Source organism: Rhinoderma darwinii, chromosome 8 (assembly GCF_050947455.1).
Source record: "Rhinoderma darwinii isolate aRhiDar2 chromosome 8, aRhiDar2.hap1, whole genome shotgun sequence".
Classification (NCBI taxonomy): Eukaryota; Metazoa; Chordata; class Amphibia; order Anura; family Rhinodermatidae; genus Rhinoderma; species Rhinoderma darwinii.
In genome coordinates, this window is record NC_134694.1 from 86171616 (window position 1) to 86187520 (window position 15905).

Consider the following 15905-nt stretch of genomic DNA (forward strand, 5'->3'; position numbering starts at 1 on the left):
ATAGAAATATGAGGCGTACGCCTCCCCTTATCCAGTTATATGAACAGCCTCCTCTCCATGAGCTCACAATCCAGTGGACTGGAGGGAAAAAATGGGTTTAAAATGCCAGGAAAAGAGTCACTGTGAGCTACTGCCCATATTTTCAGCTGTACCCACAGCCAGAATATCACTGCTGTACATCCGTAAGGTTTTGTTATGTTTTCTTTTATCCCCTTTATTTTCATAAACTGAATGTATTGTAACTATATATACATACGTACATTCATTTTTATTTTTTTAATCTGAAAACTTTTTGTATCGCACTGCACTACTGTGTATTAAATTTGAAATTAAAGAGGCTCTGTCACCAGATTAGAAGTGCCCTATCTCCTACATAGTCTGATCGGCGCTGTAATGTAGATAACTGTTTTTTGTTTTGAAAACTATCAATTTTGAGCAAGTTGGGAACAATTTTAGATTTATGCTAATTAGTTTCTTAATGGACAACTGGGCATTTTTTACCTTTTCACCAACTGGGCGTTGTAAAGAGAAGTGTATGATGCTGACCAATCAGCGTCATACACTTCTCTCCATTCATTTTTAGCAGTACTAAAGTCTTATTCGCACAGCGTGATCTCGCGAGAAACTTTATCGAAGTGTTGGGAGTGTGAATAGACATTGCATCCTGGCTGGAGGCAATGTCTATTCACTCTCAAGACACTTCGGTAAAGTTAATGTGGGAGTATGTGACAGCACAGCGTGATATCGCGAGATCGCGCTGTGCTGCGAGTACTGCTAAAAATGAATGGAGAGAAGTGTATGACGCTGATGGGTCGGCGTCATACACTTCTATCTACAACGCCCAGTTGTCGATTAGGAAACTAATTATCATCTAAAACTATTCTTAACTTGTTAAAAATTTGATCGTTTTTCAAAATAAAAACCACGGTTATCTACATTACAGCACCGATCAGACTATGTAGGAGATATGGCACTTATAATCTGGTGACAGAGCCTCTTTAATAAGTCTCCTCCTTGTAGTCTTACAGAACTTAATCTTCCGCAGGTGAAGAACGTTACCTGTATTTTATGCTCCATTTAGATAACACCACTTAGTCACAATAACACAGGTTAAGGAAATATAGAGACATAGTCCCCTATTGCCTAGATAAGTATAGGTGGTGGTAGCATACTGTGGTATAAAATATTGTGGTGTTGGAAACCGACTTGAGTGATTTAGCATAATCCTGTCATCTAGTAGGTGGGTGTGGATTTATGTGGTAAATTAATAAACTCTGTAGTGTAATTCACCCCTGTGATGTGAGCTGAGAGCGACAATAGTCACACATACTAAATTATTTTCTATTTTTCAAATTAAAAATCTGTTGGAAACCTACTCGATAACGCTCTAAAATATATTCATACGATCAGCTCAACTGGCTGACCATGTAGTTTGATCAATTTAAGTGTGTATGTCCAATATTTAAGCTGCACCAGAATCGAACCAATGTGAAGGGATTAATAACCTATAAAATCTTGCTGTATATTTTTTCTCCGTTCTAAATGTTGGGTGATATATAAACCAATGAGAACATTTTCCTTGCACAACTCTGGGATATACACAGCAGTAAACAGATACCAGCTATATTGTTCTAACATGAATCGTGGACTTTCCATACTGATCACCGTGCAGAACGATGAGTGTGCAAAGATTACTCATGCAGCCAAACTACAGCTCACCTAACCATGACGTTTGTTTTTTTTTTGCTTTGCGAACTAATTTACTTGGAGCCGAAATCCCTTTTGAGAATTAGGACTGATCACCAGGTCCTAACATACAATTTACATAGAATACCTTTAGCCCGCACCCTCCTTATGACGTCACCGTTTATTTATTTTTTTCCTCTCTGCTCCCTCCATTCCGGAGTAATTCTTCCCTGTTCTTTTGGCGTCCGATATGGTAACTCACTGTAGTTAGCCAACTTGGCATGAACTATAGTGATTCTTTCTGAGTGGAGCCATCTTCACTGCCTGGGACGCTGTGCAGTCAGTGGGAGGCAGTTTATGACAAACCTTGCCCAGCATGATCTCAAGAGTCCACACTGGGAGAAGAAATTATTTGATATTTTTTTTCAACAACCACATTTGTCATAAGCTTGCCCGTGCTGATTGGACATAGTCAGGATGCAGTGAAAACTGCCAGTGGCGTAACTACTGCTGTAGCAGCCATAGCGGCTGTTACAGGGCCCACGGCATGAGGGGGACTGTGCCTTCCGCTGGTTTTTCATCACATTGTATTATGACTAGAGTGTTTCTTTAAACTCTGACTTGTTGATTTATCTCAGGATTAGCCTGTAATTGAGATGAAGTACGTACTCCAGTGGCTCTGAGGATTTTGGCTTTAGTACATCTAGTAATTACATATTTGCAGACTAAGAAGCTAGCATGTCTTAAGATGGGGACAATTTAAAAGCAACACAACATTTTAATTCGAACAAAGTTATACCACTAGTGATATATATTGTTATTTTAGAGCATGTTTCCTACTGAGCCACTCATGTTCTTAAAACACTGTCCTTCAATTTCGGATTGGTGCTCCATTTCTCCGATACTGAGCGCTGATGCTCCTGTCTCCTGATGGTACATTGCAACTAGGAGTCCAATTCACATAGAGTATTATGTGTAGAACTGCTGTTGCCTTTAATAGGAGCTGCATACTTTAGTATACTCTATATATTTTTCTGATACTTTTTGGTACCATTGGCATAATGATTATCAAGAGAAAAATATAGTTGTATGTTTGGCCAACTTTACTATTCTCTCAACTTTCCTGATGCCTATTCCATATTGCGTTCAGATCTGCCCTCCTGTACTTCAAATGAGGATTGAATAGCATTATAAGATAGTTCCTGAAGGAGTGATTCTCTTCCTTGTCAAGATTCGATCCTCCTTTTAGTTCTAAAAAGAAATATCGGAGAACGGATCTCAGGAACTTGATGTGCAAAGTGCCTTACTACCAAATTCTGACTGTTTGCGTCATATCTGCCCTATTTTGGCAAATTTCTTACAAACCATGGCAGGTAATGGACATAACGTATGCCCGTCTACTGCAAAAAATAAAACCCTTCTCATTAGTGCGAATTTGTAACTGAACAGGAGTAAGTGAATGTTCGGTGTCTAACTTGTAAACAACAGCAAGGCTTTTCTAGAGGGAAAAGAGTCGTGAGTCACCGCAGGAAAACGGTCTCTACACTGATCAGCTTTCCTTCGCTATGACCTCAGCAAACGATCCCTCTAGTGATTTACATCTCCTCTATTCACATAGGGGCCGCTTGTTGTTCAAGACTTGCTCAACTAGTTTCATGCTTCCTGCAAAACTTCACCCGTTCAGACAATGCAATTTCATCAGATTATAGTTAAAGCTTCTATTTTTATTTGATGTATAATTACCTCAGTATTCAATAGACGCTAATAAAAGGAAATAAGTGACTTGTATTGATGGCATGCTATTGGGAAACTCTCTATAGAGCAGAATAGGACATAAGAGAAGAATAAATTAAATTTTTTTATTTTTTTTTGCACTCGAACTGCAGCCCTATGGAAAAACACAAATAAGACACGGTGTTGCGACACGTCGTGCCAAATGATAAAATGAGGTCTCGTACGTCTAAGATTCAGAGCATGACAGTTTTGCATGTTTTGTAAGCGGTTGAGCCCTGGAGAATAAATAAGGACAAGTAATTGTACACTGATACATGTGATGTAGAATACCTTACCCATGAGAGTTGACAATCAGGAACATTCTGACACAAGTATAACGAAGTGAATACATTCTTCATTGTGTGTGTATCTACTGCGAATGGATGTATAAAAAAAACGCTGTAAATATTGAATCTTCCAAATGCGCAGCACTGATTGGCTAGCAGTGAAATGGCACGTTGAAACAGGGAATGGCAACATCCAGTTGCCAACTAATCCATATGTTTCCAGGAGGAATAACAGAGTAACTACAAAATGCAGAGTTCTATAAAAAAAGATTCTCCAGCCTTATTTCATGGGGAATAATTATATTCACTAAAAGACTCTTGTATCAATATTACAAAATTAGACAAATTAGACCCCAACTGTAGGTGCCCCTGTGTCTTCTAGATGGGAGTCCTGCTGCTGGACCTCCCAGTGACCGGTTATCGCCAGGGGAGACACTCAGAATTTCCTTTTTACAAATTCAAGTCCTAAACCACATAAGTGCCCACACATACGCACATTTGTCACCATTTAAGCCAATTCATGATATTGATGTAGATGGTGATTTGAATCCACACTAGGTCTTCATGATAAAACTGCACCTAACAGAAATAAGGGGGTGTCATCAGTCTCCAAGCTTCAGGCTTTGGTCCGTAGCTTCAAATAATCGAGTATCTGCACAGACTTTAAGAAAAACTAAACAAAAATTGGTTTTACAATTTTTCGATGGGCAGCAATAAAGCGCTTTTTTTAATTGTTTTGTATGGTAGGTCTTCGGTGGGTATTAAATTTAGCTATACAAATTCTAAAATACATTAGAGTGCGCAGAGTCATGGTTTAATCTCATCAAATCTTTGTTTTATTTTCTTTCCCAGGTTCTTGGGCCGGATGGTGACAGCTGTGCTGTTTGTATTGAATCATACAAAGCAAATGACGTAGTCCGCATCTTAACATGCAAGTAAGTATTCCTACCAGCACTAAGAGCATTCACAGAAGTCTAAGGCTGGGTCCCACGTTGCCTAAACGCTGCGGAATTTCCATAACTGAATTGTGTGTGGAAAGTCCGCTGCATTCAAAGTGGTTGAGATTTAGTAAATGTCATGCCCACACTGCGGGAAAAAAAACCAGCGTAAACGTTGTTAAACTGACCTGCGGTGCGAAATTCTGCAGCGTGTCAATTTATGCTGTTCTAGTTGATTTTCCATTGCAGTTCAACAGAAAGCCAAGTTTTGTGGCGTAATCGATTTGCGCCGCAGAAGTCGCAACACTTGGCTTTCTGTTGCGGCTTTTGCATCCTCATTTGAATTAAATGGGGAAAACCCGCAATGGAAAATCAACCCAAAAAATCACAGCTCCTGGGTAAGTATATATATATTTTTTTTTTTACCCCCGAACACCCTCCTTCCTGCAGTCTGGCCTCCTGGCATGATGGTTCATCTCATGAGACTGCTGCAGCCAATCACAGGCTGCAGTGTCACATGGTCTGCAACGTCCTAGTAGGAGGCCGGAGTGGACGTCAAAGGAGGGAGGGGGTAGGTATGAGCGTTTTTTACTCAGCGGAAAGTCCGTCTGAAAAACCGCACCACAATGTGGTGCAATTTTTTTGACAGAAGGTGCTGCGGTTTTCACACCGTGTATCTGACCCGTGGGAACCGGCCTTAAAACTGTACAATTCTGATAAATAGTGCACAGAAACCCGAAAATGTATCGCTATATTCTTTCATCTTCAAGTTTGATCAGTGTGTGTGGGGGTGTGTGTGTGTCTGTGTGCGTACATTCCAAAAAAGAGACCGTGAAGCAGCACTCAAAGTGAATTTATTCATCCAACATGTAACCACTTGAAAATGCCTTCATAGAGGAGGTGAAACTTAGTGATTCCATGTTTGATGAATAAATTCACTTTATTCGAGTGCTGCTTCATGGTCTCTTTTTTTTTTTTTGGGGGGGATATCCAACACAAGTCAGGCTTTTGTTCAGTGCTGCTCCAATCCTTTGCTGTATGTATGTATGTATGTGTGTATATATATGTATGTGTGTGTATGTATCTCAATGTATCATGTACTATTAGGGATAGAAAATCTCAATTTTATTATATAGCAAATAATTAGGGCATATAAAATGTACGGAAGATTCAGATAAGATTATCTGTATGAAGGCTACATTTAAAACACCACACGCTGTCTAAACATGTATACAATTACAAATGTGATGCCGGTGCACTGGGTATAGAATGCTCGAACAATATGTCTACTAAACAGATAAGCGTAGTTGTGCACATCACCTTATACCTTCTTCCTCTGTGGATACATCTCCACCCTTTTGAATGTATTGGTAAAGTCACCATATCAGTTTAGAAGACTAGGAAGAAACGTCCATTGTCCTTCGGATTCAATACAGGGTCATAGGGGGCATTTGCCCCAAGTTAAGAAAAATGAGTCCCAAATAAAGAAGTCAGAGTATCTTACCCATTGGTGTGGTAGGTATGCCTAGGAAGCGCCCCGACGTGCATTTCACGTAGATGGCTTTATGACCTCTCATGTTGTTAAACCACTTCGTTTTGGAAATATAAGATCATGCTGAACGAACAAATGTGGACATTCACCTTGGACAGCTTTGAATGTAACTGTCAGTGATTAATGTGAATGTGGTAATTGTTTAGGTTTTGTGTAATGTTACTCCTCTGCATTAATACAGATTAGGTGCTCATGCACACAAGGGCATTACCACACTACGCCTGCGCCATATATTTAGTGGTAAGGATGGGATCAACTCCTGTCCTAAAGAAACCGGAAAATCTTAACATTTGCTGACCTGCTTGGTTGATGCTATAGGCAATAAAGTTTTTAAAGCAAATACAATCCTGATTTTTATGATTTATTTGACTTTGAAAGGGTTAACCGGTTAAAATAAATGTGCTATGCTCAGTGTTTTGTGCATGCTTCAGTCTAGGAACAGGGTGGTCGCTTGATTATATCACAAGATTGCAAGCTCGATGTCATATGGATGAAGTCCTATTTTCTGCCTGCTGCATTCTAAGGGTATGTTCACACGGCCTATTTTCGGCCGTTTTCCGGGCCCCGAAAAATCGGAAGCAGAACGCCTCCAAACATCTGCCCATTGATTGCAATGGGAAAAACTGCGTTCTGTTCCGATGGACTGTTTTTTTTTGTTTTTTTTTTGTTTTTTTTTACGCAGCCATTTTGAAAAAAGGCCGCGGAAAAAAACGGCTGCGAAAAAGTGCCTGTCACTTCATGGGCCGTTTTTCATAGACTCTATTGAAGACAGCTCCAAAAATGGCCGTAAAAAACGCAGCGACAATCGGGAGTGGCATAAAAGTCTGAAAATCAGGAGCGGTTTTCCCTTGAAAACAGCTCCGTATTTTCAGACGTTATTGAGTTTGCGTGTGAACATACCCTAAACCTGTATCGTTGCTAATGCAGATTAAACAAACACAACAGAGTTTTAACATTGGTTTCAGAACTTTATTATCGGATGCAATAAAATTTTTGGGTTTAAAACTGGCCATTCAATTTTAAATATTTTTCAAAAGATTGATATAAAGATTCTAAGGAAAATGTATAGATCATTTTGGTACACACAAAAAAATGTTAAAAGAAATCTGGCTACAGCCGTACATTTCCATATGAATCCGTAGAAACAGTGCCATCTGCAGGCAATAGTAAGATATTTGCATATGATTTTGTATAATAACCTTTTATGTAGCACCATCAAAATGCTTACAGTTAAAAGCTTCTATGTAACCATTTTGGGTCTATCCTTGTTTGCTATAATTTAGTACATGATTTAGGCTTCGCTCACATCTGCGTCAGTGTCCCGTTCTGACGTTCCGTCGGAGCTTCCAGACAGAACCATAGGTTTCCGTTTGCATCACCATTGACTTCAATAGTGACTGATCCGATGCCAATGTTTTCAGTTTGTCTCAGTTGTGCAAGGGTTCCGTCGTTTTGATGGAATGAATAGTGTAGTAGACTATGGTATTGATTCCATCAAAACTACGGAACCCTTACTCAACGGTGACAAACAGAAACCATTTGCATCGGATCCGTCACCATTGAAATATATTGTGATGCAAGCGGAAACCTATGGTTTCAGTCAGGGTTCCGTTCATGGGTTCCCCTGACGGAAAGCTCCGACAGACTGCCTGAATGGAACCCTGATGCAGATGTGAACGAACTCAAAGCTGAAAAATTCCGTAAAACAATGGCCACAAATACAGTTGTGTAAAATAAGTCACGTGTGTGTTGCAGCCCGTTGATACAATCAAGGGGCGCATTTGTGGTCACCACCATGTGTGCTTGTCCACCACTGGTCTGATAACTTAAAACATATGTATCCAGACTTGGGAAGCTAAAGTATGTAATTACTCAGTATGTAATGATGTGTATTGGCTTACCGGTAGGCGATCCGTACCTGGTCGCCGTTGGGTCGCATGATCTCCATTCTTTCTAAATCCTACCGTGTCTTAATGCTAGACTGAGCGCCTTGATGCGAATCTCATAGACTTGCATTGCGATACTGGCCTTGAGGGCTGACAGCAGTTGTTGTAGGATTTGGATAGTCAGAATGGAAATCACATGACTTAACGGCAGCTAGGCCGTACATTGCATTTAATCACATCTTCAAACAGGGGGGATGGAAATAAAATATGCAAGTGCTTTTTTTAAAATCTATATTTGAATTCTAATTTATGCACAGTTTTCCTGAATTGAATGTTTGTTTTTTCAAATGGAAGCATTACCTAACAGTGTTTTGTTTTTTTCTTCATGGTGTATTTTTCCCATTAACTTCAATGGAGAAAATGTTCTAAGGCTTTATTCAGACGCACGCTCTCGTCAATCTTCAGCTCTCGGCAGACAAAGACCAGACTGTGTGATCTCTCACGAAAGATCACACAGCCGTGTCCTTGTCTGCCGAGAGCTGAAGAGTGAGGAGAGCGCGCGCGCACAGCTCTCCTCTCCCCAGCTCTTGCTGTGGTAATATCCGTAGCTGATTGGACAGTGTCGCAGCCATGTTACACACCCCCTTGCCATTACACGCTCCATTGACAGTTCAGGGGGTTATTTAACTACCGGGCACCAAATATAACGGCCCCAATATCTAAAAAAAAAAATTCCGATCTTCCTCCATTATTTAAAGTGCCCCAGGGTTTGTGCAGCCCTCCCCATTACATGCTGCACTCAGCTGTACATGTATGGGGAGGTGAAATGTTCTCTTTGTAATTGATAAATAGAAAACCTGGTTGAATGTACAATCCCATTTGCTGTGAAGCTGAAGTGAATGACAATGATTGAATATTTAGCGTTCATTTTGTTTTTAACTTTCCAGTAAGATGGATAACTGTTAATATATATATATATATTTTTTCTTAGTCATTTCTTTCACAAGAATTGCATTGATCCCTGGCTGTTGGAACACCGAACATGTCCAATGTGCAAGTGTGACATTCTGAAATCATTAGGAATTGAAGTAAGTAAACAATGAACTATCATCACCGACCTACAAGAGTACAATTCATTACTTTTAGGCTGTGTTCACACAGAGTTTTTTGCAGGACGAAAATTCCTCCTGCAAAAACTGCTCCAGACGGTTTTTGCACAGTGGTTTGACAAAAACTCGTCAAAACACTCGAGGCGTTTTTTCCCTCTTTCTGACTGATTAAAATGGGGTTTTGGAGGCGGAAACCGCCTCAAGATGGGTCATGACGCTGCTTTTTACCGCGACGCGTTTTTTTTTTACTAGCGGTAAAAAAAACTCGTCCAACTCCCATTGAAATCAATGGGAGGCATTTTCGGGCGCTTTTTGAGGAGTTTTGCGGCGCAGTTTCCGCGTCAAAAAAGTCAAACTCTGTGTGAACAGGGCCTTAGAGTCCCGTATTTACCCTATATCTGTGGGCAGGGGTAGCAAACTTTTTATCACACAGGCAATACATAAACTTTCCATTTGGAACAGACTGTTTCCTGTTTGTGTGAACTAGCCCTTCTATCCACCAAGTATTTTGGCGCTGTTTTTGATGTGGAAACAGTGTCGGAAACTGCGCCAAAAAACGCCCGAAATCTCCTACCATTGATTTTAATGCAAGGTGTTTGTTCTTGCGAACGGTAAAAATCACTTGCCAGAAGAAAGAAGCGACATGCCCTTTCTTCGGGCGTTTCTGTGTCCGACATTGCGTTTTTTGCCTGCGGCGCTCAATGGCCGAGGCCGACAAACGCCACGAAAAATGCGGCAAATGTTCTGCCGGTAGGTCAAAATCTGTCTCCAGTCCTTCAGGAATTTTAAGGCAGGTTTTTCCACCTGCAAAAAAACTGTGTGAACAGGGCCTTCTAGAGTGTGTGTTATTACTTGGGCTGCTTTAACATCTCTAGGTACAGGGGAGAAACTATAATGTATAAAATTAGAACATGCATCCTAATGCCGCCCTAAATGTTTATTCTCACTTTATGGGGAATACAAAAACACAATACAAATAACTATTTTTAGCTTTAAATATTGTATAGAAACACCTGCCATAAAAAAAGATGTAAAAATTACTAAGAGGCTCTGTCACCAGATTTTGCAACCCCTATCTGCTATTGCAGCAGATAGGCGCTGCCATGTAGATTACAGTAACGTTTTTATTTTTAAAAAACGAGCATTTTTGGCCAAGTTATGACCATTTTTGTAGTTATGCAAATGAGGCTTGCAAAAGTCCAAGTGGGTGTGTTTAAAAGTAAAAGTCCAAGTGGGTGTGTATTATGTGCGTACATCGGGGCGTTTTTAATACTTTTACTAGCTGGGCGTTCTGACGAGAAGTATCATCCACTTCTCTTCAGAACGCCCAGCTTCTGACAGTGCAGACACAGCCGTGTTCTCGAGAGATCACGCTGTGTCGTCACTCACAGGTCCTGCATCGTGTCAGACGAGCGAGGACACATCGGCACCAGAGGCTACAGTTGATTCTGCATCGGCATTTGCAGGTAAGTCGATGTAGCTACTTACCTGCAAACGCCCAGCTAGTAAAAGTAGTAAAAATGCCCCAATGTACCCACATAATACACGCCCACGTGGACTTTTACTTTTAAACACACCCACTTGGACTTTTGCAAGCCTCATTTGCATAACTACAAAAATGGTCATAACTTGGCCAAAAATGCTCGTTTTTTAAAAATAAAAACGTTACTGTAATCTACATTGCAGCGCCTATCTGCTGCAATAGCAGATAGGGGTTGCAAAATCTGGTGACAGAGCCTCTTTAAGTCATAGGTTATGTAAAACAACAATGGCTACTTTGTAATCACTCATTTCTCAATTCCTTATTGAAAGGCTGATGATGAAGAAGAGCCAGACACCAGCGTGGCAATATCCTCTGTATCCAGTGAGATTCAGCAGACCACCATGCAGATTGATGAGGAGACCCATAGTGACAATGCCTCTTCTGGATATGCCTCTGTCCGAGGCCTTGAAGAACCAGAAAACGCTTGTGAGTATCCTCGTCTTAATGTTAATCCATTAATAAAACACAAATGTGCATGTAAATGGGGAGTAATGAAATTGTTTTATTTTTAAATTGCGCCATTTTTCTGGCTTATTTTTTCTGTTCAACTGACTTTTTGGAAGGGGGTAAAACGCAAAAATTTAACCTATTTGTTAAAACCACATAGCAATTTCATCAGTTGCGTGCCTCATTGTGGTCTGGATGACTCCCCAGGGATTCTTACTCTTTGACTTCAAATGCTTCTTGCCATATATTAATTTAATGGTATTTTAATGGTCAGCCATGGTACCCACCCCACTTTTCTTTCTCCGCTCTACTTTCTTAAGTACTTCGATACCATTTAGCTTTTTTAAGAGTAATAACTTTAGAGTGCAACGTTTCCGTTTGCAATGTTGGTGCCTTTCTCAAGCTTGAGAGAGGCTCCAACATTGTAAGCGGAAACGTGATGATTTTTTTTGCATTGTGCTCGAGGGGAAATGGGAAAAGGTGTGTGTTTTTTATTTTATTTATTTTTTTTTTTTTTTTTTTTTACTTGTCACCCTAGGGGACTTCAACCAGCAATCGTTGATTCGCTTGCATGATCTACTACAATACTAATGTATCGCAGTATATTGTGACACCGGATGCAGCTCTTTCACCTTGCTGCCATGCCAAACAACGGCACCCTGCGATCACCCTGCGGGGGGGTGGCATTGCAACGTTACAACGGGCCGCCCCCCTATTACTAGCCATTTAACAGCCGTGGCCGATATTGACCATGGCATTTAATGGGTTAAACAAACTGGATCCCGATCGTTAGAATGAAGTGTCGGCTGTAGGGTACAGCCGAAACGCTCGTTCTATGGAGCGGGCTCAGTTCGGGAGCCTGCGCCATGTGTGTGTGTGTGTATATATGTATATATATATATATATATATATGACTTTTTTTTAATAAAAGCTAATCTACTTTACTTTCTAGATGAGAACATAGAACTTGTCAACAATGACCCCTCGACCACAGCAATTGAAGTTCTTCCTCACATGGATAATCCAACATTTGAAAGCGAAGATGTCTCTCACGTTCAGCATGTGAAGTCCTGAGCAACACAATGAAAGGACAATACAGATATGGGCTCTTCAAGTCTGTTTTCCTGATTTTTTTTGTTTTAATCACCATTTTTATTTTTTTTCCCCATTTTAAACAAAGACCCTTGAAGGCATCACCCCTACAGTTTAAAGAAATGGTCTACCTTAATTGCTATCTGGATCTTACAGCCTTATGTATACTATTTTAATTACTTCAGGTTTGTTTAAGTAGGATCTAAATAAAAGCTTGACCTATTGCATATTTTATTATAATAAAACAATATAATTTTATGACAACTTGTATCTATATTAACTTACCAGTTTTAATTTGTCATGCACTAGATACCTCACTAAATCTGTCGTTTTAGGTTTACTTATCACTTCTGATGTCACTTAATTTTCCCACACTGTGAATGTTATATGGCAGGCTTTGGTGGTCCAGCAATTGTGGTGGTCCCATCGTGCTCTGTTAAGTAATTATTGGTAAAGCATGTTAAGAGATAAAGTGCATTTTCTGCAAGAAACCAAAATGCTGCCTATTTCTATCATACAGTATTAGATTATTTTTTCAAAAATTTCAAAGCTCTACTAAGATTTAGAAAAAAAAAAAAAGCACGAAGGAAACTGATTTTGCCACTTAGTCACTAAAATTAAATTGCTTTTTATAAGATTAAGAGGTATTCTTTATTAATAGTGCAGAAAGTGAAGGATTAAGGGTTGAGATTCCATGTTACATGTGGATTTTGCCATGGGTTTTGCATTGGATGAAATCTACTGCAAATCCACAACGTAATAGGCATGTTGGGGATGTGACAAATCGGTAGCATGCCCTCAAATCTGCCGTGGAAAAATCTATCTATGAAGGCGGATTGGAAAACACAAGTAACACATTTTGTACTGTACTTTGGGCCTTTTCATTGCAGATTCTGCACTGAGAATCCATCTATCCAACAAACTGTTCCTTGTGTAAACATTTGAAGTAGTCGTTACTAGAGTAGGTAATAATCAACTACTTCATTTACTTTAATAATCGTAATACAACATCCATATATTACGGTTTTGTATACTCCGCAATACAAAAGGTGTCCTGATTTTTATTCATGCATAGTAATGATGCATCAGGCATCTTTTTAGAAGTGTATATTAACTCTATAAAGTACAATGTTATTGTTTTAGGGCTTCCTTTATGCTGCTATGACATTTAAGGGGCGCACTGCACTTGCTCTAGAGCCTATATGTGATAGGTTTGCAGCCATCTAAGTGGGCACAGAAGCATACAAGTGCTCCACCTATAAACCATAGTGGACTGCACAGATAAAAATACTTAGGTGTGATGATATTCCTGTATTCCCACTCCTTTCCCTTATCTTAGTTTAGTCAGCCTGAAGACAAACACTGCTGCTAACTTTCATGATTACACCTCTTACACACGACCGAGGTTCGGGCCGTGAAAAATTGTCCGAGTGTCGGCTGGATTTCCCAGCCCAACCACGGTACAGGGAAACAGGACTCCTGGGATCCTAGACATTTTATGATGCTAGGATCCTTTGCCTCCCCGCCGAACTGAACAAAATTATACAGTACAGAACAGCAGTACCGTGGTAGGGCCGGGAAATCCAGCCGACACTGTCGTGTACAAGAGGTGTTAGGCCTCATGCGCACGGCCGTGCCCGTAATCACTGCCTGTAATTGCAGGCACGGCCGGCCGCCAATGGCAGCTGATAGCCACCCGTAAAAAGCAAAAGATAGAATGTGTCCTATCTTTTGCAAAGGCTTTCTACGGCCCAGACACCTTCCCGCAAAAATAGTGGGGTCCGCGGTCAATAGAAGTAAATTGGTCCGTAATTGCAGACTGTTATTACAGACAAGTTCTATTGTCGTGTGCATGGGGCCTTAGGCAGTGAGATCAGCAATATACATGCTTTATTTTACCCAAACGTCGTCTTCATTATCTTAAGACCAATTTAGACCTGTATGAAATCTCTCACTTTCACAATTATTTGTTTATAGCAAAAGGGAAGTTCTAAAGTGGAATATTTTTAACTATAGACTAAAAAGATTCAAGTTTGTTTTAATCTATTTAGACAATTACGGGTGAGGCGGTAAAAAATAAATTGATGCACCAAAGCTCCATTAATTCTAATATTTTTATTTGTTGTACAACCTACAAGTGCGAATCCTGGTCTAGGATGAAACTTCCCCTGCCTGTCCCTCACATATGAAATGAATTATTTTCTAGTTTGCTGCAACTCTCTTTAATCCACTAGAACAGTGATCTCCAACCTGTCTCTCCAGCTGTTTGTGAATCTACAACTCTCAGCATACCCTGACAGCTGTAGGCTGAACGGGCATGCTGGGGGTTTTAGTCTTCCAACTGGCATGCCAAAGGTAGGAGACCACTACATTAGAGATCCTTTCAGAATATTTCCATATTGTTGGCTATTTAGCTTGATACAGAAAAAAAAAAAATCTTTCACTGAAACATCATCTTCCTTTTGTGCTCCGTAATGGAGTAGTGAGGAACCACATTGTGGACAACTTCTTCTCTTACTGGACACTATTCTAATGTGTGCATGAGCACCCTACTTACAACTCACTGTTCATATGGTCCTTTCTCAAAATGAATGGTACTTTGCATGCTTTAAAGGGGTACTCCAGTATGAGACAAAGGGTGTGCTTTTTTTTATTTTAGAAGCCCTGCCGCTCTTGTCCATGGGCTGTGTCTGGTGTTGCAGCACTGACCTATTACCTTGAATGAGGATGAGCTGCAAAACTAGTCACATCCCATGGATAAGCGTGTCTGTGAGACCTTTGGTCGAAGACCATAAATAGGTTTAGCAGAATTTTTACCTCAAAATATGATGGGCCTTCCACCTTTTAAGCTTTCCAGGATTAATGTACTCCAAAGATCTGAATTCATAGTCTTGGGTTGAAGATTTATAAGGGAAAAATTACTGTATAGGGCCTTCTGCACACTGGACGGAAATACTGCAAAATTTCACTTCAGAAATTCTGCAGCGCATTATGGTAGCAGAAAAGTGGATGAGATTCGAACAAGTCTAATCCACATGATGCAGAAAAAAAATCCACAAACGTGTGGTAATTGACCTGCAGTACGGATACTCAATCTGCAGCGTGTCAATTTATCTTGCGTAAACGCTTCGGACATTTTGCAGCGTTTTTCATCCCGCGTGCGGAAGGCCTTAGGGTGTGTTTACACATTTGTATTTTTAGTCTGTTTTTTTTTCTGAATATTTATTGCCAAATTAGATCCAATTAGAGGAATGTAGAAAAATCCGATAACCCTTTTCCGCTTTCTTCTAAATTGAATGGTTCCAGGTTTTGGCCGAAACATGGACCACAAATATGATCAAGTTACTGCACCCTAAATTCTACCCCCTACTTTAGTCAAGAGGAGGAAATCTACAATATGTAACACATCCCCTTAAAATAAAGTACTTTGATTTTGCATAATTGTCTCTTTATTCATTTATGTATGTCCACTAGAGGTGCTCTGTATTACTTGGTAGCAGCAAAAATACCTTGATGGACTGGCTTAGCCATTGTTGAGCATAGCTCCCCTATTGATACTAGGTGCTTGATCTAGGTAGGTATTGACCGAGAA

The 15905-nt window shown here is 40.1% G+C and overlaps 1 protein-coding gene across 1 annotated transcript in view; it reads left to right on the forward strand.

Moving 5' to 3' along the window:
- The window catches only part of RNF128 (ring finger protein 128), a 104379-nt gene extending 89625 nt beyond the window's left edge, over nt 1-14754 (forward strand). Inside the window, exons 4-7 of the mRNA XM_075835867.1 lie at nt 4599-4681; nt 9114-9210; nt 11044-11200; nt 12174-14754. Of these exons, the coding sequence (XP_075691982.1) occupies nt 4599-4681; nt 9114-9210; nt 11044-11200; nt 12174-12295 (459 nt within the window). The 3' untranslated portion in view covers nt 12296-14754. The remainder of the gene's footprint in view (nt 1-4598; nt 4682-9113; nt 9211-11043; nt 11201-12173) is intronic.
- The last annotated feature ends 1151 nt before the right edge of the window (nt 14755-15905 follow it).